The sequence below is a fragment of the Vulpes lagopus genome, chromosome 24, assembly GCF_018345385.1.
Source record: "Vulpes lagopus strain Blue_001 chromosome 24, ASM1834538v1, whole genome shotgun sequence".
NCBI lineage: Eukaryota > Metazoa > Chordata > Mammalia > Carnivora > Canidae > Vulpes > Vulpes lagopus.
The window spans coordinates 15,043,462-15,069,207 of record NC_054847.1 but is presented as its reverse complement, the minus strand read 5'-3'; the positions used below and the strand labels follow the sequence as shown (position 1 = coordinate 15,069,207).

Genomic DNA, 25,746 nt, shown 5'->3' with positions numbered 1-25,746 from the left:
CCTATGCACTGGGGAGGGCAGCAAGCCCTACAGGTGATCTGACACATGCACAGTGATAGTCACTGCTCTTTAGCAGTGGCTAAATTTAATTTGAAGAATATAAAGAATAATCTTATATTATTACAAGCGATTACAAACATATTATTATTGTTTATACCCGAATAATTAAGACAAGGATAGCCTTAAACAAAATTTGTTTTAATATTACATGGTTTAGCTGACACTAAATATTTTCCTAAGGAAAAAAAGGTGAAAGCTGTTCCAAATAAGCAAATACTGGTAGTAAGATTCTCAAGAACTGTTTTCACTTTGTATCAAAAATAAGATTCTTGAAACAGAAAATCTGCCTTTCAAGGACCCACTGAAACTAAGAAATACTCTCACCTGCCTGACTTTATTATTACTTGCTATAATTAAAACTATATATAGAAAAATCAAGCAGAGAAATACTGACGGCTTAGTATATAAGGATCTAAGTTAATGTTAATAAAAGTAACTCTGAAAAATGAAACCATTATAAAATTTAAAACTAAGAATTTCATGGAGTACCTTGTCAAAGGTACTTACCAAAGTTCCAATTTGGAAATTTTTCTTTTCCAACTTTGAAATATCATGCAGGAAATGTCTTCATCTGCATACTTCTCCACTGAAAACTCCCAAATCAAAAAAAAAAAAAAAAATCATAGCCATCTTTCCAAAAACTCAAAATGTTTTCATTAGGTATTATTAGCATTTCAGCAAATATGCCTAACCAGAGAATACTAATTACTTTCCATAAGTAATTTTTCCTTAAGAATATGTCAATGATTTCATTGTTTGACACTCCAATAGTTAATGTATATTGCACATGAGAAATCTTATGGGAAAGCTTTGTTTTAAATGCAATGACATGGGATGCCTGGGTGGTGCAGTCAGTTAAGAGACTGACTTGGTTTCAACTGGGGTTGTGCTTTCAGCGTCCTAAGATCAAGCCCTGCCTTGGGCTCCATGCTCAACATGGAGCCTGCTTGAGATCCTCCATCCTCCTCTGCCCTTTCCTCCTCTCCCCTCACTTCCCTATTTGTACTCTCTCTCTCAAATGAATAAATAAATCTTTTTAAAAAATTAAATATAATGACATTAAAATAAATCACAATTTTTCTATATAACCAAAAATCAGAGAATGAAAATAAGATCTACTAAGAGTTAAACATTTCAATCTTTATGCCTGATGGCAAAACAGAAAAGCTTTGTGTTAACAGTAAATTTCACAACAGTCATTATTTGCTTCTAATTTATAATGAACTGCTCTTCTGCCCCCAGTTTCTTTAAAGCTCTTAAGATTTAAAAGGACATTTCCTGTGTACATACCATATATGAACAACAAAACAAAACTTTTGTAAAGACAGATGAGGCTGATACTATTTAAAAAAGGAAATGGGGGAGCAGCCTAAAAATTGCAAGTCTATATAAAAAAATATACCTCAATTTATCTAAATGAAATTTTTGGTACACTACGGACATACTAATAAAACAGAACCCTAATTTCTAATTCTGTAAACTGAGTCTTATATTAGCCATGTCACCATTAAAAAAAAAAATCACACGTTAGGTATATAAATTACATCTGCAGATATCATAAATACTATTTATGTATTTCTGTGAATTCTTCCTAAAATATTTAGTAATAAAGAATATTTCAAAAGGAATGGAGGGAGAAATGAAGCAGGATTATAACAACTAAACTTGCTTAAAATAAAAATAACATTTGCTAGTATGATTCTGGAAAAAAACATTTTCTAATTAATTCCTACTTTATCCTTCTTTAAAGATATTTTGTCTCTTCAACCAGCACACTGAGGATTAGTGCTACATACCTTACTATACTGACTTATGAAAACCCTTGGCTTCCAGAGAAGTCATACCTTGCAACGTCAAATTGGCTTTGCATGATTGATTGTAATGGGGTTATTAGCATTCTTCCTGAAACAAGGCTGTATACCTTTGGGAACATTCACATTTAACCTTGTGAGCTCCCTTCTATAGAAACAATAAACTTTATTCACCAGCTACCAGGGGAGAATCAGTTTAATGTAAGGAATTAATTAAGCTAGGCTGATAGAAACCAATATATCAATTCCTTAAAAACTCAAAATTTACTTAAATGAGTAAGTATAGATGCACTGCATACACCTATAGTTTTTCCGAGTTCCAAAAAGCATTCATTTAAGCACTTGTAGGGCTGCTTCATTTTTAGTTTTGTTTTAGTAGAGTCTGATTCATCAAACATAAAGTCTGACAAATCAACCATCTTCCTTCAATTAAGGTCATAATTTGAAGTATTATTCAATAGTGGGATTTAAATTACGTTTGGGAAGAAAAGTAGAAGAGAGAAAGCAGCTATCAGAAATCACTATTTGGTCTTAAGATTCAGAAATATAGGACTGTGGGCCAACACTGTTCTAACAGAGGAAGGACATGAGTAGTTAGGGGAATGTAACCCTCCCAACATTTCCAAAGGCTGGCATTGTGGTTGCTGTGATCCGAGAGCCTTGATACCTACAATTCTGGGAAATCACAGAATGGGAGTAATCCACAACTTTATTTCTTGAGAAGATGAACCCTTAACTACAAAGGTGCAGAAAAGAAGTCAATTGCTTACACTTACTTCATAGTTGCAACATTCAAACAAACAAAAATCATTCAAATAAAACCTGAAATTAACAGGGAGGTGAGCAAAGCAGCAATAATTCATAATTCCAGTTAATTCAATGATCCTTTCCTCCACAGTGGTTGTTCTTAGATAGAAACCAGCAGCCTAGTGGAAGAAGTCCTCTGCACGATCTATGTGGTAACTATGGCTGAGTCCTGAGTGACAACACACGATCTGTATGAACACAGAGTATATGAACAACCAAAAAACTCTGAGTTCACCCTCGTCTCCTACCATTTTTACACAGTAATTTAAAGGTTGAATTCTACTTTCACTGTTACAGCTACTTTACCATGTAACTTGCAGAAGGTTTTGATGAGCTGTCAACAGCAAAAACAGAAAGGTATCCAGATAATAAACCTCAACTGAAATTTGTCTCTGAGCAATTGAAATGTTACTTAAGTTCTTTTTAAGAAAAAATTCCTTAGAAGTCCACATTCTTTACATGCCCTTCCCAGGAGTCAAGGTAACAAAATCATTATTACTTTTAGCTTAACAAGAATTACTGGTGGCACCAAATAGAAGAATGGCTGTTTGTTTTTTAAACTTATTATCATCAAAAACCAGACTTTTAAATTAACATAGAAGTTCTCAGGACAAGCAAAAAGATGGCTAAACTCCATTTTAGACTCATGGTCACACCAAAGCAACTTTAAGAATGTAAGACAAACTGAAGCTAAATACTGCAAAGAGAATTTAAAAAGTCAAATCTGTCAGAAAATTTTGAAGAGAAATGAACTGTGCTCATGTAACTTGAAAAGGAAATGGGTAATTCATCAAAACTCTATATGCATCCTGAGATATATTCATCCATTGATGCCTGCAGTAAATAGAGGAATTGTGTAATAAGTACATACAAAAGTTTAAGAGTTGTTATTAAGAGTATTTTATACTGGGCAGCCTGGGTTGCTCAGTGGTTTATAGCACCTGCCCTCGGTGGAGGGCGTGATCCTGGAGACCCGGGATCGAGGCTCACGTTGGGTTCCCTGCATGGAGCCGGCTTCTTCCTCTGCCTGTGTCTCTGCCTCTCCCTCTCTGTCTCTCTCATGAATAAATAAATAAAATCTTTTAAAAAAAGTATTTTATATTTAATTTAAGCTAGGTAGAGAAAAAATTTAAATAAAAATCTTAAAGTAGATTTTTTTTTGCTTTCTTTGGTATTTTAGCCATTAAACATTTATTTAGGAAAACTAGAGGCATCCAGTTCTAGAGTAATTTGCACATTTATGTATGAAAAAAATTGGAAACCAATTAATAGATGTGTCATACACAAATACATATATATATATAAACATTTTATTTTAATAATACTCTTTATCACTTCAATTTAAATCATTCCATTATGAAAATGTCTTAATTGAAGAGAGAATAGTTCTTCAAACTCTAAATTAAGCAGAGCTTTATCAATTAAATTTACAGCAATACAGTCTTTAGAAATACATAATTCTTCATTTTACATAATACTTCCCCTTTAAAAATTTGTCATAGTGTGTCACAGATTTAAAATACAAGGCACCTAATGCTATGAAAGGATAATACAATTTATGTAGTGTAAGTGAAACAGATGCTTTTCAAATATTCTTTTTAAAGTCCCACTAAATTTACATGGACACACCTACATAAAATTAAACACTTGTTCTGTATTATTAATTTGCAATACTCTACAAAACTCAAAAATATAATCTGTACCTATTATAGGTAGCTTATTTTATCATTTTATCTGTTAAGAAACACTGATCTATACATTTAAATGATTTCTTGAAAACATTTTCATAATATAGTCCAGCATTTAACAAATAATATGTGAAAATAGTCTGCAGAACATTAGAATTTTATTCCTTGATTAGTTCAAATTATTTCATCAGCTGAATTCCTTGAGATTTGTAAGGCAGGTTGGTCATTACAGGGACTGTGGACTGGAACTTCCTATAACTGTAGTGATATGTACACGGCTACATAGCAAAGTACTTCATTATGAAATGAAGAAAACAGATATGAAGAAAATATATTTTAGAGTTCCAAAGAACTGAAACCGTTATTTTTCAGACTAGGCACTGAAACATTTTCTACAAAAACGCCAGAGATTGTCTCTTCGCTGCATAATGTTCCATTATCAAGCTAAAAATAAAAACAAACACAAAATCAGCATTAGTTTACAACTATCATAGCTTTAATTATCTATAGTTTGTTTTGCAAAAGCAAATAATCTCAACATTGAAATATGTATCAAATACAGTTTATATACTTAACAACTGGATACTGGAACTAGAAGTACTAAGAACCCATGGAAGTGAGTTTCATATTAATGTCAAAGGCTGAAAGACAATACTGCTTAAAGACCGCACAGTAACAGTTTTATTCATGGCATACCCCACCATTATCCCATGGAGACAAAGACTCTTGCCACACCCTTTACATGCTATTGCAGTCCATCTTCACTTTTCCCCTTTATCCAGCTCTCACTTCCAAAAGCATAGAGTCCTTGCTAAGTGGGGATGGTTATGAGTGTGAATATGAGAATAATGCATGGCATGCTGGGGACAGCATGCATAAATTACAGTACTAAAAAGCTTTAAAGAATAACTATATGTATTTTTAATTTGAAGATGGCAAGTAAACATATTTAGTTCTACTCTGTCCCCAAAACACAGTAAATGGACAATAAAGGGATTTTTCTGAAGGAATAAATCACACAAAAAGAAAAACGACACACAAGAATACAACAGCCAACCAGATATCTCTCAAAGGACAGGTGAAGAAACAACTAAAAACAGGAAAATTAGAATGGGTTATAGAAAAAGCAGTTAGACGTTCAGATGCTTTACTTTTCCCAGCTGGTCAAGTGCCTCTTCTCCATCCCAGAAGAAGATGTGAAGTGTATTCTCTAAGAAGGGAAATAGAGGGTCTCTGGACTGGGGAAATGCCAGGCACCATCCAACAGGATTTAGATAAAAGTAACATTTATATAGTCATAACACTGTTAGCACTACTTATAGATCTATCCAGAATTATGCAATAACTACACTGGAATTAGGAGGAGGTGGGAAGGCAGGCAAGTGAGGTGGGGACAGAGAAGAGGGAAACTTGAAAGTAATCTATCCTCATCTATGAGAGTGGAAAAACTGACCGATGATGCCTCAAACTCAGAAATCAAGATACAGAAGTAGAAGCAGGGTACTTACAGAGACTATGTGTGGCATGGGGGTGGGGGACACAGATCAGTAACAACTGACTACGAATTTAAAGTGATTCCTTAGAGTAGGACAAGAACGAAAGCAGGACAGGCAGTGCAGAGCATGTGGCAGCTGCTTTGTACAACAAGAAATCTTGTAGAATTCTCTCTCAACTATGTGCATGTAAAATCATCACAACAATGAAAGCTAGAATAAAAAATTACCAAAGAAACACATGAAACGAAGACAATTAGCCCTAGGTTAGAGGTGAGTTTGCCATGAAGACAATGACATTTAAGCCTCAAAGACTAATTTGAGTGTGAGGAGTTGAGAGGAGTTGTTCAATGTTCTAGGTGAGGAAGGGAAGCCCAGTTGCAATCAGGAAATATTTCAATATAAACCACCTAAAGTTATCTCAGAAGAAAGGGACCTGAATCTCTCAAATTTCAGTAATTTACTGTAACCTCTCATTCTAATACATAACCACTTTAATACATGCCAAATATATATCTCAGATGTATTTCAAACATTCATTTAGTGAAAGATAAAATATCATATACTCATTTGTCATGTCAGAAATATAAAGTATTTCTTAAAATTTTTCAAGAATGGGGAATGTTCCTGAAACATTAAGTTGAAAAGCATAGTCACAGGCTCCCCTCAGGCAGCCTGCTTCTCCCTCTGCCTATGTCTCTGCCTCTCTCTCTGTGTCTCTCATGAATAAATAAATAAAAATCTTAAAATATACATTTATTTTTTACTTCTATGCTAGAGGAAAAAAATTTTCTAAAGTATATCATTACATAAAATGATTCTCAGCATGATGAGTTAAACTTGGGATCACTTCAATTGCACAATATAAATTTACCAAGTATTTAATACTTCCAATAATCTTAAGAGAGAGAGACTACTGTAACCCCATTTCACAGATAGGAAAACTGACGCACACACAGGTTAAGAACGCTGCATAAAGTCACACAGCTAGTACATGGAGAAGCTAGAATTGTAACTCAGGCAGTTTGACTCCAGAGCTTGTTCCATACCTCTAGACTATATTGCCTCTGAAAAAGCTAATTATGGAAAATCAATTCTGTATTTGAGCATTACAGGAATAAAGAGCCTTATTCAATAATAATGCTAGCTGACGTACAAACCTGGACTACAGACAACAGCTAACTAGCTCCATCCTCCTGAGAAACACCGTGCATAGGAATGAGACTCTCACACTGTTCACTGTCTTCTGGAACCCTTAAAAAAAATTTTTTTAAGACAATAGTTAAAGACAGCTTTAGAACTGAAAGGAATCCTTAAAAATTATCTATTTCATTGGCTGAATCTGTGAGGTCAGACCTAAGATTAAGACTTCCCAAAAACTTGCCCCAAGTTCTTTTTCAGTAGGATGTAAACATAAAAATCTTTCCCTCTTAAGAAAGAAACTGAAAGAATCTGAGGCAGTGTTATCATTATTTTATTATAAATTTTATTCATACCAGTGAAAGTTTTCTACATTTAAATTCATTATCACAAAACAGTAAGCACTTTGGTTTAACCTGTGCATCAAAACATTTTTTTAAAGTAGTTGTGAAGAAACTGTCTTACCACCCAAAGGGTCTGAACAACTTAGTTTAATTTTACAGTACATAGATACATAATTTTATAGTACATATATAAATTATAATATTTCAGTAATTCCTCACAAAATGTCTAAAAATTAGGCCAGCATATGATTTCCAGTTTATTTTGCCAGGAATATACTTTTTAAAACTTATATTAGAACCACGCCTACCTCTGAATTCGATGTTTCCTGCATATAAAGGCAAATATTCTTCTGATTCCTACCATCACAGGATCCCAATTATTATAATGGCATAAGAGAGTTGCAATAAAAAATGAAAAAAATACAGGGATAGCGCCTGCAAAAAATAACCAAGAAAACTGCACCTAAAAATAAAAGATAGAAAAACAAAAACAGCCCACAATTATCATTGAGACAATTTTCTCCTTTAATATAAGTTTTCCATTTATGAAAACATAGGTTAAGTTAAAAACACCAAGAAGATAATATTAAGCACTGGCAGTATATTAAGTGTATTATTATCAAATATGAGGATTCAGAACTACAACTTATGACTCCACTTGCTTAAATTCCCAACAAAAATATGACTTGGAAAAGGGCCCAGGTGCCTGAGGGGCTTGGTCGATTAAGCCTCTGCCTTCTGCTCAGGTTATGGCCTCAGGGTCCTGGGATCAAGGCCCTGCATTGGGCTCTCTGCTCAGCAGGAAGTCGGCTTCTTCTTCTCCCTCTGCCCCTTGAGTATGCGCTCTCTCGCGCTCTTGCGCGCGCTCTCTCTCTCTCATAAATAAATAAATAAATAATCAATCAAACAATCAATCTGTTAAAAAAAAGAAAAGGGCCTAAAGGAAAGCCAGGAGGCATGCTTTTCATTTATTAGGCATAGTACATCCAGGAGCAGAATTATAAAACATTTTGTCTTCCACATCATTTTGTCCATTTTTTCTTTAGTGATTACTGCTGATTCAAGTAAATCCTCCCTTCAAGTTTTTAAAAACTCACATTTTAAAAGTTATTTTATAATATGCTGTGATATGTTGTGCTATGTTACAGTTCCTTCTTGAAGACTGCATCAAAAACAGATAAACTCTAAGTGCAACTTTTACAAACCTTTTATTAATAATTTGCAACAAATTATAATTCTGTAGCAGTTTAAAACTAGTTTGTTTCTGTAGTAACAAATGAAAACTAGTTTGTTTCTGTGGTAACAAATGAAAAATTTCAAAAGCAAATCATGGCTAAATAAAATTAACGATGACAAATAGAAATACTTTTACTAAGAAATGTGAACCAGAGAAGACAAGTAGCAAGCAGAGAGCCTCAGTGGTAAAGAGCCCCTCAGACATCATCAATCCATCATTTATCAGGGTTGTCAAGAAAATTAAAAATAATGAGATGCCATAAAGTAAAAAAAGAAAATTCTTTCTTTTCATAAGTTTACCTTTACCAATGAGATTCAACAAAGGATCAAAAATAATTGTCAAAGAAAGCTGCACTGATGGACTTACTGCAACCCACTGGTGTGATGTGCTTTCGAATAGTGATGAAAGTAACTCCTATCTTTAAAATAGGAAAGAAAAACTATGCTTGCCCTTTTAAGTGTTTAAAAAAAAAAAGTGAGGTTTATAATCACAGGCAAGACTCCCTCTGGTGGGAAACATATACTACTCCATTTCATATCACCATTAGTCAGAGTAAAGGGGTTTTATGAAAATATTTTTTATGAGGGACTTACAATGCATAACACAAGAATAATCACTGACAACTTTTAACATGCATGTCCTGCTTGTATGATATACACACAGGCTGTCAGTCTAAGAACCAGGTAAGAGCAGTCAGTAAAAGAAACTAAAAAGCCAACTGGGTGTGGAGCCTGTTTAAGATTCTCTCTCCCTCTGTCCTACCCTGCTCTTGTTCTTTCCCTCTCAAAACAAAAAATAAGAACACCCAAAAAACTAAAAAAAAAAAAAAAAAAAAAAAAAAAAAAGGTTTGTAAACTTTGAGCTGAGTGATAAATGACTACCCAACATCTTTTAGTAGTGTACATATGGCTTGCCTCTTTTCTCCCTGTTACACACAGAAGCACTAAAGAAACTCCATCCTTCAGATGTGGAGAGGGGTTCTCTGTTCTGCTATATTACCACTACCACTATTTATCATAAAAATCCCGCATCCAGGGATCCCTGGGTGGCGCAGTGGTTTGGCGCCTGCCTTTGGCCCAGGGCGCGATCCTGGAGACCCAGGATCGAATCCCACGTCGGGCTCCCAGTGCATGGGGCCTGCTTCTCCCTCTGCCTGTGTCTCTGCCTCCCTCTCTCTCTCTCTCTCTCTCTGTGTGACTATCATAAATAAAAAAAAAAAAAAAAAAAAATCCCGCATCCAGACAAGGACATCATAGAAGAGGGACAGAATACCTTCCCTTCAAAGTTCAGACAGATGGGCTTTTGCTGAGAAACATTATTCCTGTGCTGCTCCTATCTATAATAGTATTGTGGTATTAAGGACTCTTTGGAATTATCTTACAAAATTAAAACACCACTACTTACATAATAAAATATATCCTATCCCCTATTCTATACCACTGACTTACCAATGAACATGTGGAATAATCAGCTCCAATACTGGAGAACTACATACATATAAAGATACTGTCCTTAACTTAGAAATTAAGGGGAAAAAAAGCTAAAAATGTAAGACTATCCATTTCTTTGGTACTTTTTATATCTCTAAATAGTAAAGCAAATTAGAGAGGCAGAGCAGGCATCAAATTATTCATGGTTGCAATGCTTGTAATTTAATTACATGCCCTAACTTTCATTATCTCCATTGAAAAAATTCATCTGGGGCAGCCCCGGTAGCTCCATGGTTTGGTGCCGCCTTCAGCCTAGGGCATGATCCTGGAGTCCCGGGATGGAGTCCCACGTCAGGCTCCTTGCATGGAGCCTGCTTCTCCCTCTGCCTGTGTCTTTGCGTCTCTCTCTGTGTCTCTCATGAATAAATAAATGAAATCTTTTAAATCAATCAATCAATCAATCTTAAAATATGAGAACCTGACTCAGTGGGTTAAACATCTGACTTTTGATTTTGGCTTAGGTCATGATCTCAGGGCCTAGAGATGGAGTCCCGTGTGGGGCTGCACACTCAGCGGCAAGTCTGCTTGAGATTCTTTCTCCCTCTCTGTTGGCCCCTCTCCCCTAATCATGCTCTCTGAAAAAAAAAAAAAAATTTTCATCTAAAATGTCTTAACAGTTTGCCTTACCTTTTGCATACACATGTCAGCTATTATGGATAGAGGTATTGTAAGGCTTAGTGCAAGTGTGCCTATCAACGATGAGGTAAGAAAGCAGCCCCTAAAAAGGAAAAAAAGAAAATATACATTTTCATATTAAAAAAGTAAAACAACCAAAGAAAATATAGGCAGGAGAGATTAGGCACAAGGACAAAAGCTTAAGACAGACACACAATAAAGCAATTAAGGAGAATTCCTAAAGTTTACCCTCAAGTATTAAAAATCCAAATATATAAGAATAAAACTTTCTAAGTGCTCTATGCTATTTTCAAGATTTGCTTACAGATATTATTCAACTTCAGATATATAGCTTCTATTTCATTAACATTTTTTATAAAACTCAAGAGTTCTTATAGTTTTGTGATGATCCTTAGCTAACAAAGGAAACAGCTTTATTAAACTGTAGGATGATATTTCACAACAAAGGCTTTTAAGAAAGTGATAAGCCAACCTGTGAGTCTGTCACTAAAGCAAAAATATCTCGCCCTCATGAAAACTAAAATAGTTTTAAGATTTGTGTTGCTCTTTTGGTTTGGCTTAGCACTGAAAATAACTGAGTATTTTTTAAGGATACTTCCTTGCTGCTTTCCTTTTTTTCTAGCAATTGTCCTAACCACAACCTAAGTTCTTCATTTTATTTTCACCTTGAACTACCAATGTTTGTATCAAATTTTGAAATATCACTCCAGGCATGCTTTTATTTAGTTGACGGGAAAAAATGAAGGGAAGCATTATACCAAGTAGATGAACCATTTATACAGAATTAATTTGGGTGCATAAAAAGAAAACAGGGGTGGCTGGCTGGTTGTCAGTAGTGGAGCATGACACCCTTGTTCTCAGGGTCATGATATTGAGTCCACATTGCAGATTGAAAAAAAAAAAAAAAAAAAGATAAAACCATATTGTATATAATTAGGATTACAGACTCATGGAAATTCTAGGCTAGTAAATTCTATGTTAGAATTAATAATGCTGTCCTGCAATCAAAGAGCCTATCTCTTGATAAAGTGTCACTCAACATATTCAACAGAGGCTGTACCATTCTTATTAATGCAATAAGGGGAACTCAAGCCTTAGTGGTTCCTACTACATAAGGTCTGCTCTGTGAAGACAGTCCAGGAGGTCAAATTTATTTTTAATGTGGCATATATTCTTAGAGATTTATAATATAAAGTACAATAATAAAGAGTCTGAAATGAAGTATTAAAAAGAAAACTATTTGACTTACACCAGCTTTTCCCAATTTAGCTGATGGTTGAATCCTTTTGTCATCTATTATCATTTCAGGGACACACTTTAGGAAATGCTGAGACAGAGAACTAGATGCTATCATTCAACATCTATACAAATGGTACAGTATATGGGCTTAACAGTGCACCTCATTTTTTAGTAATAAACAATGAGTATCAAGTACACATCTTTAAAAAAAGTTCACAATCACACTTTAAAATCTGTAGTTTATTACTACTCAGCACTTGATTACGTATGCTAAAGTTTACTGTTCCATTTATAGCTAAACACACAATAACTCTGCTCCTCCACCCCAAAAAAGGGAATCATCCATCATACATGCTGATTATGACTTCTGATATAAAATGATGCATTTTCTTACGATTTAAAAAGATATGAAATATACAGAGATATGCTTCTTATGCTTGTTTTGTTGTCAAGAACTCCCAGAATTTAAGGGATATGTTTGTTTCATTACTGACTGATTTACTGCTACTGAGCTATTACCATTAGTACTCTTAAACACTTGAATACTGAAGTATATCTGAAAAATAAACCTTCTTGAGGCCCTGAAAAAACCATCTTCGGTAAGGATAAACATGGTTTTATCATAATATAGGACCCTGAGTGTCCAATTAAACTATTCAACAATACATACTCATATACACAGCTGGGAATATAAATTGTGCTCCCTCTGTGGAAAATGATACTGCAATTCTCTACCAAAATCTGAAGTCCATATGACTGACTCAGTCTTTTCTACTTGCAGGCATTTATCTTATAGAACGCTTACATATACATGCAAAGAGATACAGGAGGATATTCAATGCTATTTTATTTACAAAGCAAAAGACTGGAAACTTAAAGTGTCTCTCAATAAGGAACAGGCAAAACATATTATATTCTATCTAGTATGTTAGTTACATAATAGATTGAGAAACATAATGTATTGGAATGCTACACAGGCTTTACAAAATGAATTGAACCTAAGAGCTGATATATAGAGATTTACAAGACAATCAGTTAAAAAAAAAAAGGCAATGTAAAAAAAAAACAATATCCATAGCATGTTCCATTTGCGTGTTAAAAATAAGAAAAAAGAGGGGGGTTATTAGGAGATTAATACTTCTGCCTGTACAGAAAATTTTGTAGAAGGTTTAGAAGCTAATAGTAGTTATCTCTGGGAAAAATGAAGGGAAATTTAGAGTGAAAGAGGGATAAGATTTCCTTTTCACTGTACACCCTTCCATATACTTTGTAGACTTTTGTATGTATTATTATTTTTTTCATTCTAAAAAAGTTGCAAAATATATTATTATTTATTTAAATGTAAAGTATTCCAAGGGAGCAAACTAAAAAAACTCACATAGAAAGATTACATGTCACAACTCCTACTTGATCATTTTCTAAAGCCTACGTTATATTCTGCTAAACATAAGAAAACTCTCTACTGTATATGTTTATTAAAACTAAAGCTCTCGGGGATCCCTGGGTGGCTCAGTGGCTTAGCGCCTGCCTTCGGCCCAGGGCGTGATCCTGGAGTCTGGGGATTGAGTTCTGCATCAGGCTCCCTGCATGGAGCCTGCTTCTCCCTCTGTCTGTGTCTCTGCCTCTCTCTCTCTGTCTCTGCGTCTCTCATGAATAAATAAAGAAAATCTAAATAAATAAATAAATAAACCTAAAGCTCTCAATAAAGTGACACAGTCCATGTTTACTCTGAGTCTTAATGTAATAATGTAATAAGCATCATACCAAATCTTTCCCAAAGAAAAATTTAATTATTGCTTTCAAATATATTAATTTGCTTTGAAATTGTCTAATTTAAAGTCAGTCTTTAATTAGAAGACTAGAAAACATGAGCCTTCATTAAAATACAATGAGTATGTAATTATTTAAATTGTAGTCAAAAATGGTTGAATATGAACAATTCCTCATGATTCAACTGAGTTCAATCAAAAAACTATCAGTAAGTAGTTCTATCTGTCCAGAACCAAGAGTAGAGAAATGAGAGAAAAAAAGAAATACCATAGTAGTAAGGAAGCAATAGGATGAGAGTATATGATATAATTAATATAGAAAATAAAGTATGTAACTCTTTGCTTAAAAAAACTGAATACCTAAAATCCATGTAATGAAAGATGGAAGAATGAATGAGTAAATGTAGAGATTCTAATATCAGAGTGTTAGATCAGGCAAAGGAATTTAAGTACAAATTACTACAAAATAAAGTAAATCTTTAAGTACCACATGAAAGGGAGTAAGTGTGGAAGAATATCAAGAAAACAGAAATTTCCTTAATTGAGGAGGGGGGAAAATACAGGCAGAGCATTAAGGAAATGTTCACGGAAAAGGCTACTTTTGTCACAGTGTTTCGCAAAGGAAAACTAGTTAGCAGTTCTAATTGGCATATCATAAAATCCATTTAGGAGTTTAAGTACAATTTGTGGGTTGTTTTTCAGTTCCTATTAGATGGAAATAGGACTAAGTATTAAGATCTGTATATGAGGGGATCCCTGGGTGGCTCAGCGGTTTAGCGCCTGCCTTCAGCCCAGGGCGTGATCCTGGAGACCCAGGATCAAGTCCCACATCAGGCTCCCTGCATGGAGCCTGCTTCTCCCTTTGACTGTGTCTCTGCCTCTCTCTCTCTGTGTATCATAAATAAATAAAATCTTAAAAAAAATCTCTATTTGAAAGATTTCTTAAATTCCATACAGGATACGGTCGTCTAACTATTTTAGGATCATTATCATAGATCAACATATCTGATATAACCTTTCAAGCATGGTAACATCTCAAATTAATCAGGGTTTAGGGTAACATATCTAGCTCACTTATATGAAAAGTCTTAAGAATAAACAAACAAAAACACTCTATGAACAATCAAATATTCCAAAGTCTCGTAAATTAGCAAAATTCCCTAGATTCCCACTAAGAACTCATGTTATTCATATTTAGAATATAAACCTCCAATAGATGACACCTTTCATTTATATAACATTCTTTTAAAACCCTTGTACAAATTTAGATCATTTATACGCATCCATTCATTCAAATTATTTATTCAATAAATATTTATTGAGCTCCTTCTATATGTAAGGTATTATTCTATACAATCAGTGCACAGAAGTTAAACACAAAGTTCCTGCTCTAGTGGAGTTACTTTATTAAAAGTGTGAAGTGTGTGGGATGGAAAGGTGCACAGGAGGAGCCATCTGAAGACAGAAGAAATAAAAATGCTTAAACTATCCAAAAGTCCAAGAACTGATATCTAATAAATCATAGCATAATAAATAGTACATACCACAACCACAGGAACTCTGAGAGAACTGTTCCAATAAGGCCATTAATGATAATGCACATTAATACTACTTTATTGGGAAACTCAAAGTCCTCAAATCCAGTATAATGAAGTAAAAAGAAACCTGGCCATAAGAGCAGCAGATTAAACAGACCTACAAAACCTAGATATGCATAAAAGAGACAACAGTTAGTAATTGAAATTTATTTAAATTCTTCAATCTTATAACTCTACAATTAGAAAACACAGATTTTACACAAAGGGCTCCAAAAGATTTCCTTAACTGAAACTTCTGTTTCTTTCGGTCAGACCTATGGACAGCTCAACATCAGAAAAAAACTATACTGACAACTTGCAATCACTGAGTCTTCAAGGTTCCACTATTTATACTGCATGGAGCAACTACTATGGAATAAATTACTTAATTCAAAAAGAAAGGTTGTTAGGTTTAGCTACTAATATTTCAGTATCTTCAAACTTAAAAGAAATATGTGTGTGTATGGATATGTAATCTAAATTAATTATGAGGAAGTAATCTGCTCTCTGATTCAACTTATATTTATGTTTAAAGCATCTGTGATATTGCTGGAAATAATGGAGGAAGTTTCCAAACCAGATACATTCTTGGTTCTTGCCTTCCAGGCACTCATAAACTAGTTGGTGAGGTAACATACACACACAAATGACTCAGCATATTAACTAAGTGCAGACTGATTACCCGTAAAGTACGCTGTAACATTTAGTGGTTCAAAGTGTGTGCTCTGCAATCTGATTGCCCTGGGTTCCAATCCCAGTTTCACCATTCACTAGAAGTATAAACCTTATGCAAGACGCAAAAACCTCTCCTAAGCCTCAGTTTTCTAATCCATAAATATAAAATCATATTTAATTAGGTTATTAGGAAAATTAGATGAAACATTTTAAATATAGCACAGTACCTGATAAAAAGTTAGTAAAGGTAAGCTGCTATCATTATAGAAATATAAGTTTACATATTACTACGTGTGAATACAAAGACCATAAAGGAAAATATTTACAATTTTATAGTCATTTTTAGTGCACTTCCTATATAGTTGAACATCACAAATCCATTAGCTAACTATAGAGCTTGCTTAAAAGAAAGTTACATTACAGTAAAAATATATTTTATATTTGTTGCTAAATAAAAAGCTAGTATTTGGGATGCCTACTTAAATCTTAACAGGACTGGAACACCCACTCTCTATCTGCTGCTAAAGACTCACAGCCATCCACCATCTCTGAAGAAGAGCTGTCTTGGAGAGTAAACAAGCTTGCCCTTTCTATGAAGTTCACAACCTGATCAGCCCTCAACTAACCCATGAAGGATGCACATGGATGAAATCCTAATGGCTCAGGGCCAGAAGGTCTCTGAGAAATACCTAGAAATAAACCACTTCTTCTCTCCCGCCTCTACCTCCTGCCCCCTGCCATGCCACAAACTGGGCCAAACCTCACTATACGTGAGACCACATGGTTCTTTCCCCTTCCCTATCCTGCTTTTCTTACTCTCTTGTCAGTTTTTCCTAGAGAGCACCCCCTCAATAAATCACCCATAAGAAATCCCGTCTCATATCCTGCTTCTTCTAGGATACCCAATTTAAGACATCTAGTGATAAAAATAAATACAAATAAAATGACACATACAGAAAAGACTCATGACCTGAAAAGTCTACACAATATTAAAAAATTATTGTAATTATAACACCAAAATTTGGCATTACCGAAAATCCAATCTAGTTTGGGGTCCCTGAACTATCAAGTCTATGGAATCCCACATAAATTAACAACCGTTGGACCTAAAGACAAAGGTCTCAATTGCTTCTACCTATTCTCTAGATCCCCCAGAATCTGGCCTATATATCCTCCTGTTATTTTCTAAAATGAACCTCCACCACAATCACACAGATCGACACTGTTCCCTGTTACCCTCTGCTCATACCCCTATGCCTAGAGAACCCTCCACAACCTAATCTTAACGTCTTTTCTAGTCCTGCCTATTGCAAAGCCCAGGTCAAAATAAAAATGTGCTACATATCACATCACATATGAGGAAAACCAATCAAGTTACATGTCTATGTATACTGTAATAAGAGCAAATTGAACAAATTTTCCTGAAAATTGCCAATCTTAAACACACACACACACACACACACACACACACACTCAAAAAATATTGGCATTTCATTTCATTCAAAGTGGAATTTTCTATGCTAAAATAAAACATCACTAAAATTAACTTCATATTTAAAGTATACTTATTGAATTCCATACTTAAACTCAAGTGATCAGTTGGTCTGAAGCTTTCCAAATGCTTTATTTCTGTCAATCTTTAGGTGAAGATATTCAACTTTTTTTAGCAGAAAAATCTTTTTACAAATTCAATTATAATGCAAAAGCCCAAAAAACAGAGCTGTGCCAGCTGAAGTAGCAAAGGACTCCCAAGAACCAGAACCATGCATGCAACTTCACCTACTCCTCCCCTTCCCAGGATCCTCTGCATATCAGTTTGAAAGCTATAATCTTCTAGTCCAATTTCCTCATTTTGCAGATGAGTATGAAATAAATGAAATTATAACAGCCATATTCCTGGTCTCCTGATTCCCTATAAGCTGTATTATGAACTTTCACCACCAGGCTTTTTTATCTGTTGATACTCAAGTATCTTTTGGAAGGCATCTACAGATATCCGACAGAGTACAAGGTTTTTACTGAGCTACTGAGCTGATATTAGCAAACAGAACTTATAAATCATATTAGGCATTTTGTTTATCAAAATTAAGAATTGATGCCAGAAACTGTAACTGGGTAATTTGAAAATATTCTAAGAGTCTATATCTTAAAGTGCAAAAGGAAAGCCTTTAAGTGGCCCATGAGTTTTAATGAACAGTAGATACACTAGAATAGTATTATAAGCTATCTTTTGGGGGCAGTTTCTCTAATCCTATGCTTCTAATAATTCAAAAATAGCAAAATATGTAATAGAACAGGTATACTCTCACATTCTTATAACAGCATAATTCTGTGATATCAATGAAGAAAATATCTGAATTCACAAGCTGAAAACATAAATGTGAAAAAGGCTTTAGAAAGAATTTCTTTCTTTACCTCACACCGAGGAAACCAGCATCCCATCACAGGCGCACAATTATGCAGGGCAAGATAAGAGAAAAACACTGATTTTGGACTTCATAATCGTTAAAATATGATGTGTTTTAAAGAATCATATGGAAAAGAAGAGAAAGGCTTCTTTATTCCTTCCAAAAACAAAACCCTAAGTTAATGATTCAAAGAAAGTAGCCTCACAGGTAAACATATTCTTACCAAAGAACATTGGAATATCCAACTTATCTTCCCTGTCTACTTTTCTCTTAATCATAACAATATAGACAGCATAGAGCATGGCTCCAACGAGAGACCAAATGGAACCTGTAAAAATCAACATAATGAATTAAAGTATTTGTTCATTAACTCATTCAACAGACACTTACTTAAAATCTAACAATGTGTCAGATGCTATTTCAAGAAGTACAGAAATATGGAAAGATAAAGTATAGCCTACCCCCTTCCCATGTCCTCCAGGAGTATACAAAGAAGTTTATTTTTATTTTTTTACGAAGAAGTTTAAAGAGTTAATAAACACATGCAAAAACAGCCAATGATCTAGCCAAACACACATGTTATAATATTAAAACTCATATAAGTAGCACATTGTTTTTTAATTTTGAAGTCTACTTCCTATTTTTCTCTACATAAACAATTTGACACCTGACACTGGTTTCTTTCCATCTCTAAGCCAGGTCTCCCCTACCACGTATCATCTTTAATATATATTCTTCTACCATCTTCAAGGCCCAGTTAAAGCGTCCCCCTCTGCCACAAAGCATCCTCCACCTCCTCCACTAAATTTTCACCCTTGTCTTCTATTTTAGACCGATTTAATACTTACGTGGTTAAACACAGCAGTATTATTTTTTTTTAAAGATTTTATTTATTCATGAGACACACACACACAGAGGCAGACACACAGGCAGAGGGAAAAGCAGGCTCCATGCAGGGAGCCCGATGCGGGACTTGATCTTCAGACCCTGGGATCACGACCTGAGCCAAAGGCAGACGCTCAACCACTGAACCACCCAGGTGTCCCTAAACACAAAGCTATTCTGAGTGAGAAAGAGGAGAAGAGGTGATATAGTTCAAGGCATGGCTGGCTCACTGGGCAGTAACCAGGGATAGTTTAGAAAGCACCTTTCCATTCAACAAACTTTAAATATTTAAACAAAATATCCATAGGGAAGTCATTAAACTGGGTTCTGATTATTTTTGTTTTGGTTTAATCTAAACAGAGATCAAAACTGAGTATGCACCATAGCAGTAAATGTTTCAGGCAAGAAGCATGAGTGAATCACAAAATTTGTGGGTGCAAGTTTAACAGAAACAGGGTATCTGCATAGTCTCAAAGTATCTCCCTACAAGATGCTTACTACTTACAAACAAAAAAATTAGTAACTTTACACTGGAGCAACCTGGCAGACACCATCTTAAAATTAACTAGTCACTTGTAATGGAACAATATCATGTGCCTTCTGATACAATGTGCTAATACAATGTGCTAATGTGCTTCTGATACACTTCCATGGCATTCTTCCCAAAAGTACAGAACATACTTACTTCCTTAACCATAAGGAAGTACCAGACAAACCAAAAGTGAGGAACATTCCACAAAACAACTGGAACAGTATCCCTTAAAAGTGTTAAGGGTATAAAAACCCAAAAAGAAAAACAAAAACAAAAGAAGACTGAGGGGGGATCTCTGGGTGGCTTGGCGGTTTGGCGCCTGCCTTTGGCGCAGGGCACAATCCTGGAGTCCCAGGATCGAGTCCCATGTCAGGCTCCCTGCATGGAGCCTGCTTCTCCTTCTGCCTGTATCTCTGCCTCTCTCTCTCTCTCTCTCTATCGTGAATAAATAAATAAAAATCTTAAAAAAAAAAAAAAAGAAGAAGACTGAGGGACAGTTCCAGATTAAAGGAAACTAAAGAGACATGAAAACTAACTGCAACAAGTGATACTGGGGTAGAAAAAGAACATTAGAGGAAAAAAAGGTGAGATTTGAAAAGGATATACAGACTAAATAACTTAATTATCATCAACATTGGGGCGACAGGGTGGTTCAGTTGGTTAAACGATCACTAGATTTTGGCTCAGGTCATGATGTCAGAGTTGTAAGACTGAGCCCACATCAGGGTTGGCACTGGGCATGAAGCTTGCTTCAGAGTCTCTCCTTCCCTCTCCCTCTTGTCCCCCTCAGGCTCCCTCCCTTTCCTTCTCTAAAAAAAAAAAAAAAAAAAAAAAAATCAATGTTAATTCCTGATTTTTATAACTGTACTGCAGTTATGTACCTAGCAGAGAATCTGAGTGAAGGCTACATTCTGTGAAGTATTTTTGAAATTTTTTACATTATTTCCAAAGGAAAAGTTTCAAAAAGGCCCCATTTAGTGCCTACCCTGTGTGTGTGCACACACATGCACACAAGGACACAAATAATGACATGTACAAAATTTTCTTGTATACTCTTAAGAGAAAGAATGTGGAGTCACAGTACTTACCTATTGTATCTCTTCCAGCAGATTTTTCAGACCCTGACAAGTTTACCAGCACAACACCTCCAATGCTATGAGAATAACAGTAATACTGATGAACAAATAATAAATTCCTTAAAGGAGCTAATAATAAAGATAAAAATTATTTATAAGCGATGTAGACTACTCTCGAAGTAGGGTAAAACTATATCTGTCAAAGAATTTAGTGATTTAATTAATAATATCTAACAATATTAACAGGACAGTGTAAGTGCTATACTTGTATTCATTTAATTCAAAATGTACAAATTACCTCATAATAAAGGTACTGTTTAGTATAAAACTACTATTTTATAAAATTACCATTTTATACTAATGTACAAACATACAAAGTAACTTGACCAAAATCACTTAGCTGGGACTGGAACTCAGCCAGTCTGCTTCTAGTTAAGTATTCTTACCTCCTATGCTACCTACTGCCTTTCAGTTAAGGAAGTAACCAACTTGTCAGTCTTCTTCCAAACTTTTTTTTTTTTTTGAAGATATACATATAGTATATCCACACTAGCAGTAGCACTAACTCTTGCCTACTGGTAAAATCTAAAATAGCAAAAACTCTCCTTAAATATTCAAATGATTAAATTAATTAAATTAATGGATGAAAAAAGACTGAATTAAAAGTGTAGAGAAATCAGAGATCATTCATTCAACTGTTATTTATTGAAAAAAAAGTTTTTAATTTGTATTTATTGAGCTAAGTACCATGTTACAGCAGCAAACAAAACAGATTTGGTTTCTGTTCTCACAGAGCTTATATCATCTTTCTATTTCTATGCATCTTGTAATTGTACATACTTTTAAAGCAGATAAAATAGTGCTATTTTTTTTTAAAGCCAGTCTAATTCTTCCATCTACTGATCCAAAAACCTAAGTGGCATGGGAGAGGAATATTTAAAAAAAATTTTTTTCCCTTAATGGAATTACAGCATCAGTCAAATTTAGTCCTTATGTCAAGTATTCAAATGTCTCAAATATTATAATTTTTTGTTAATTATTGAGCACCCATAGCATACTAGAAATTAAAAGTTTTAATTCCATTTAGATAATAATAATCACAATGACTAAATATATTGAGCACTTACTATACACCAGACACTGTTACAAGCGGTTTAGAAGTTTTAACTCATTTAATCCTCATAAGAATCCTTTGAGACAAATCTTACTAGTATTCCCAACTTACAGGTGAGGAAACTGTGACACAGACAAGAAACTTGCTCCAAATCGCAAAACTAGTAATATGGAAGCAGGATTAAATTCCAGGTAGTTTACATGGAGGGTACACTTTTTTTTGTCTCTCAATTGATGAAGTGAGTTTTTAGCTTTTTGCCAAGTACACCTCAGTCCCCATGATAATCATTTTTTATATACATTTCCACCAAATGTTAAAACGAGGCTGGAAAGTAGATATTATAATCATTTTCTCATTAAGAAACTCTCAGAGAGTTTAAGGGACCTGACAGAAACAAAGAACAAAAGCCCTGATTCAAACCCAGATCTGACAGTTAAACATTACTCTATTAAATCATTCTATTACCTTCTCTGATTCTGCTTTCTTTTCAGTAAAAACAACAGCTTTATCAAACCGACACATCTTTTTTGAGTACTGCTGGTAAGCAAAGCCCTAGGCTAGAATGTTGGTGACACAAATAACTATCAAAAAAAGGCTCTGGCCTTTAAAGGTTTATAAACCATGGAAAAGACAAGACAAACACATACAAAGTTACATAAAAATAAAAGACTTAAATACAGTTATTGACAATACTGATGTTATACGGTAATGCAAAGTTGCCAACTGATTTATACAGAAAATAACTGAAGTATCACTTGAGGCTGAGTCAATCAGAGAAGACTGCATGTTTGACTTCCAGAAACAGAAGTAAAACCCAAAACTGAAGCAAAAAAGGGAATTTGTTTTAGGAAAAGGAAATAGGAACTTGGAAGGTAATGAGGGTTAAGTTGCCACATTATATTAAACATAAGAATCAGTACAATATATAGTATTATATTGTCTGTCCTCCTATGAATGGGAGCCAAAGCTGCCTTGGGGGGTCCTTCCCTCCAGTTACTCTCCCCCAAGACCATTGAGAAAACTAGTTAAGAATGTGACACAGGCTGAGTAGCATGATGTCCATTTAAACCTACTTTTATCATCTTTCTCTGCCTATTTAGTATACTATAATATATATTATCCTATGTCACTACCAGAAAAAATTTTAAACATCATATTTTTAAGCAGAAATAACTAGCTATTATGCTATATTCTTACCTTAAAATTACAGCTAACAGTTTAGAAAGAGTAAATCTATCTCCACTATTACTTGGAAACACTGCAGCAAGAATTAAGGTAAAAAGTCCTAGAAAGAAAAAAGATTCATCAGTTTAAATACTGTCAAAATACAGCCTTTAAACTAAATCATGTTTATTTCAACAATACAGATAGAATATATCCCTATTTACTGTAAACTAATAAGACAGTTAAATTCAGCACTCAGAGTAGCATTATGACTTCATCATAATCAAGCATGTGTGCTCAAGTTATTTTTATAGCTTCAAAAATACTTTTCCTCTCCCAGATTAGTAAGGTGATTCGATTTTTAAAATAAAACATCTTTCACAGGGTAAATTATGGTTCTGAAATAAGCAATTACATCTAGCCAAAGGGTCTAGAAAAAGAGCTTCAGAAAGAATATGTGAAAGGAATGACAACTACAATACAACGAACCAGTCTATAAAAACTTTAAATACTATTATAGAAAAAATACCATAAAATAAGCAAAGGAATATAAATAGCACAAGGCCACAGCATAAAACTACAAATATCATATAGTTCCAATGCACTAATGTATACTAGAATGAATGTAATAATTTGTAATAAGATAAAAACGTACGTGTTTATGTTTATATGTACATATATACATATACATATATATATAAAAACAAAAATAGTTCTCAATTTATAATGTAGATTTGAAGACAAATTTCTTACCAGAAGTTGAGGATAAAATATTAACTATAGCAACCTGTGTGTCTGAAAGTGCTTCTTGATATGACAAATTTGCCAGAAACCACTAAAAAAAAGAAAACAAAGGGAAACCTAATGAATGACATGCTTATATCTGTCCTAATTTATAGGCCCCTCCTCTTTTTCCTCCCTAAATACTTTAACATAAGAGCTTTTGAAAAGTTGCTTTCTATTGAAAAATCACAGGCTTAAAAAGAGAGCATTTATAATTAGATCTAAGATCTTTGCTATTCAATTTCCCTTAAAAAAAGAACAACAGTTGGTTAAAATTAGCATTCAGGTTTTTTTAAAAATGAGGATAAAACAATATCAAATCAATTTTAAAATTTGCTGTATCCAAGCATTTCTAGCATTCTATTAAAGTTCATCTAAACCAAATTTAAATTTGAGGAAATTCTCAAATATTAAAATATGTACAGATGAACACAGCACGATGAGAAATCTATTGAGCAAGATGACACCTATGGGGATGAATCAAAATAGCTAGCTAGGTAGACTGATACATAGAAGGACATAAGCACTTTGGAAATTTAAAAATGTCCAATGAAAAATGTGAATTTGCTAGCTATTTATGATTGTTTCTCTGATTCTCAGTTTGGAGACACAATACAAAGAGTTTTCATAACTGGATGTAATTAGAGGAAATTTTCTAGTTACAAGGATTATTTTCTTTTCTTTTGCTCATCTAGGCAAAGATATTCTTATATTCTCAATATTGTGCCTAATGTGATTTAAGGAATAAGAAAGATGACTTCTTTTTTATGAGGCCTGGTGTAGGTGTGTGGGAGGGGTTGCAAAATTCATTTATTTTGATATTAGATATTCTAATACATATTACCACAACTCACTCATTTTCCTGTCGATGATACTTCTTGACTATTTCAAACAATGCTACTATGAACATTCTGGTGCATGCCTCCTGGTGCACATGTGCTTGAGTGTCACTAATATATACACTAAGAAGCAGACTGCTGAGTCAACCAAAGTACCAAAGTAAATTTACTGCTTATCTGCTTTTGGCATCACTGATATTTAAACATATTCATACTCCACAGAGGAATCCTCTCTTAAGAGAGGGACATCTCCTGATCTGTCTCAGAACTTGTAGTTAAGTACTATAATTATTAGCATTTACATTTCAACTAAGCAACAAAGACATAGAGCACTGCTAGAAGGTAGCAGATAGCTGAGTTTAGTCAATTCTATACTGTACTCAAGATGAAAGCCAGGGTAAAACTATGGTAAAGTGATTCTGACACCATCACTAGACCTCTGACTTCCTAGGCAATTTCACTGGACTTTCTAAACAAGAAAATGAGGTAGCAATCTAAGATGAACAATACCAAACATATATGAGGTGCTAGAAAAAAGGTAGAAGATTCTGCTCTTAATTATCTTTTTTTTTTTTTTTTTTTTTTTTTTTTTTTTTTTTTTTTTTGCTCTTAATTATCTTTTGGAGACTTATCTACAAGAACAAATAAGACTTATAGGGTGATAATTAGTTTTCTTGACCCACTGTCCTTACAACTTTCACACATAAACACTGTGCTCATTTTCCAAACAATCTTACTGGTCTCTGCTAATACATGAAAAAAAAATAAAGACAGATCATTCAGGTAACAGCCATTCAAAAATCACAAGAAATCATCATTACCTATAAACTCTGGAAAGACCACCCTATTCTACACCCTATTCTACACGGCACTCTCATTACAAAAGAAGACCCATCTCAATTACTCTCCAATAAAAATTAACCTTACAGTGTTTCCTTTCATCATTCCACAGTTGAGGACAACCACTTATAGTAAATAG

At 34.2% G+C, this 25,746-nt stretch overlaps 1 protein-coding gene across 1 annotated transcript in view; it reads right to left on the bottom strand.

Moving 5' to 3' along the window:
- Positions 1-3,972: 3,972 nt before the first annotated feature.
- Positions 3,973-25,746, bottom strand: part of SLC35F5 (solute carrier family 35 member F5) — a 36,454-nt gene continuing 14,680 nt past the window's right edge. The window contains exons 8-16 of the mRNA XM_041739808.1: positions 23,899-23,980; positions 23,179-23,266; positions 20,880-20,944; positions 18,598-18,702; positions 15,259-15,418; positions 10,698-10,788; positions 7,652-7,806; positions 7,020-7,113; positions 3,973-4,810 (exon numbers count right to left, since the gene is read on the bottom strand). Of these exons, the coding sequence (XP_041595742.1) occupies positions 7,038-7,113; positions 7,652-7,806; positions 10,698-10,788; positions 15,259-15,418; positions 18,598-18,702; positions 20,880-20,944; positions 23,179-23,266; positions 23,899-23,980 (822 nt within the window). The 3' untranslated portion in view covers positions 3,973-4,810; positions 7,020-7,037. The remainder of the gene's footprint in view (positions 4,811-7,019; positions 7,114-7,651; positions 7,807-10,697; positions 10,789-15,258; positions 15,419-18,597; positions 18,703-20,879; positions 20,945-23,178; positions 23,267-23,898; positions 23,981-25,746) is intronic.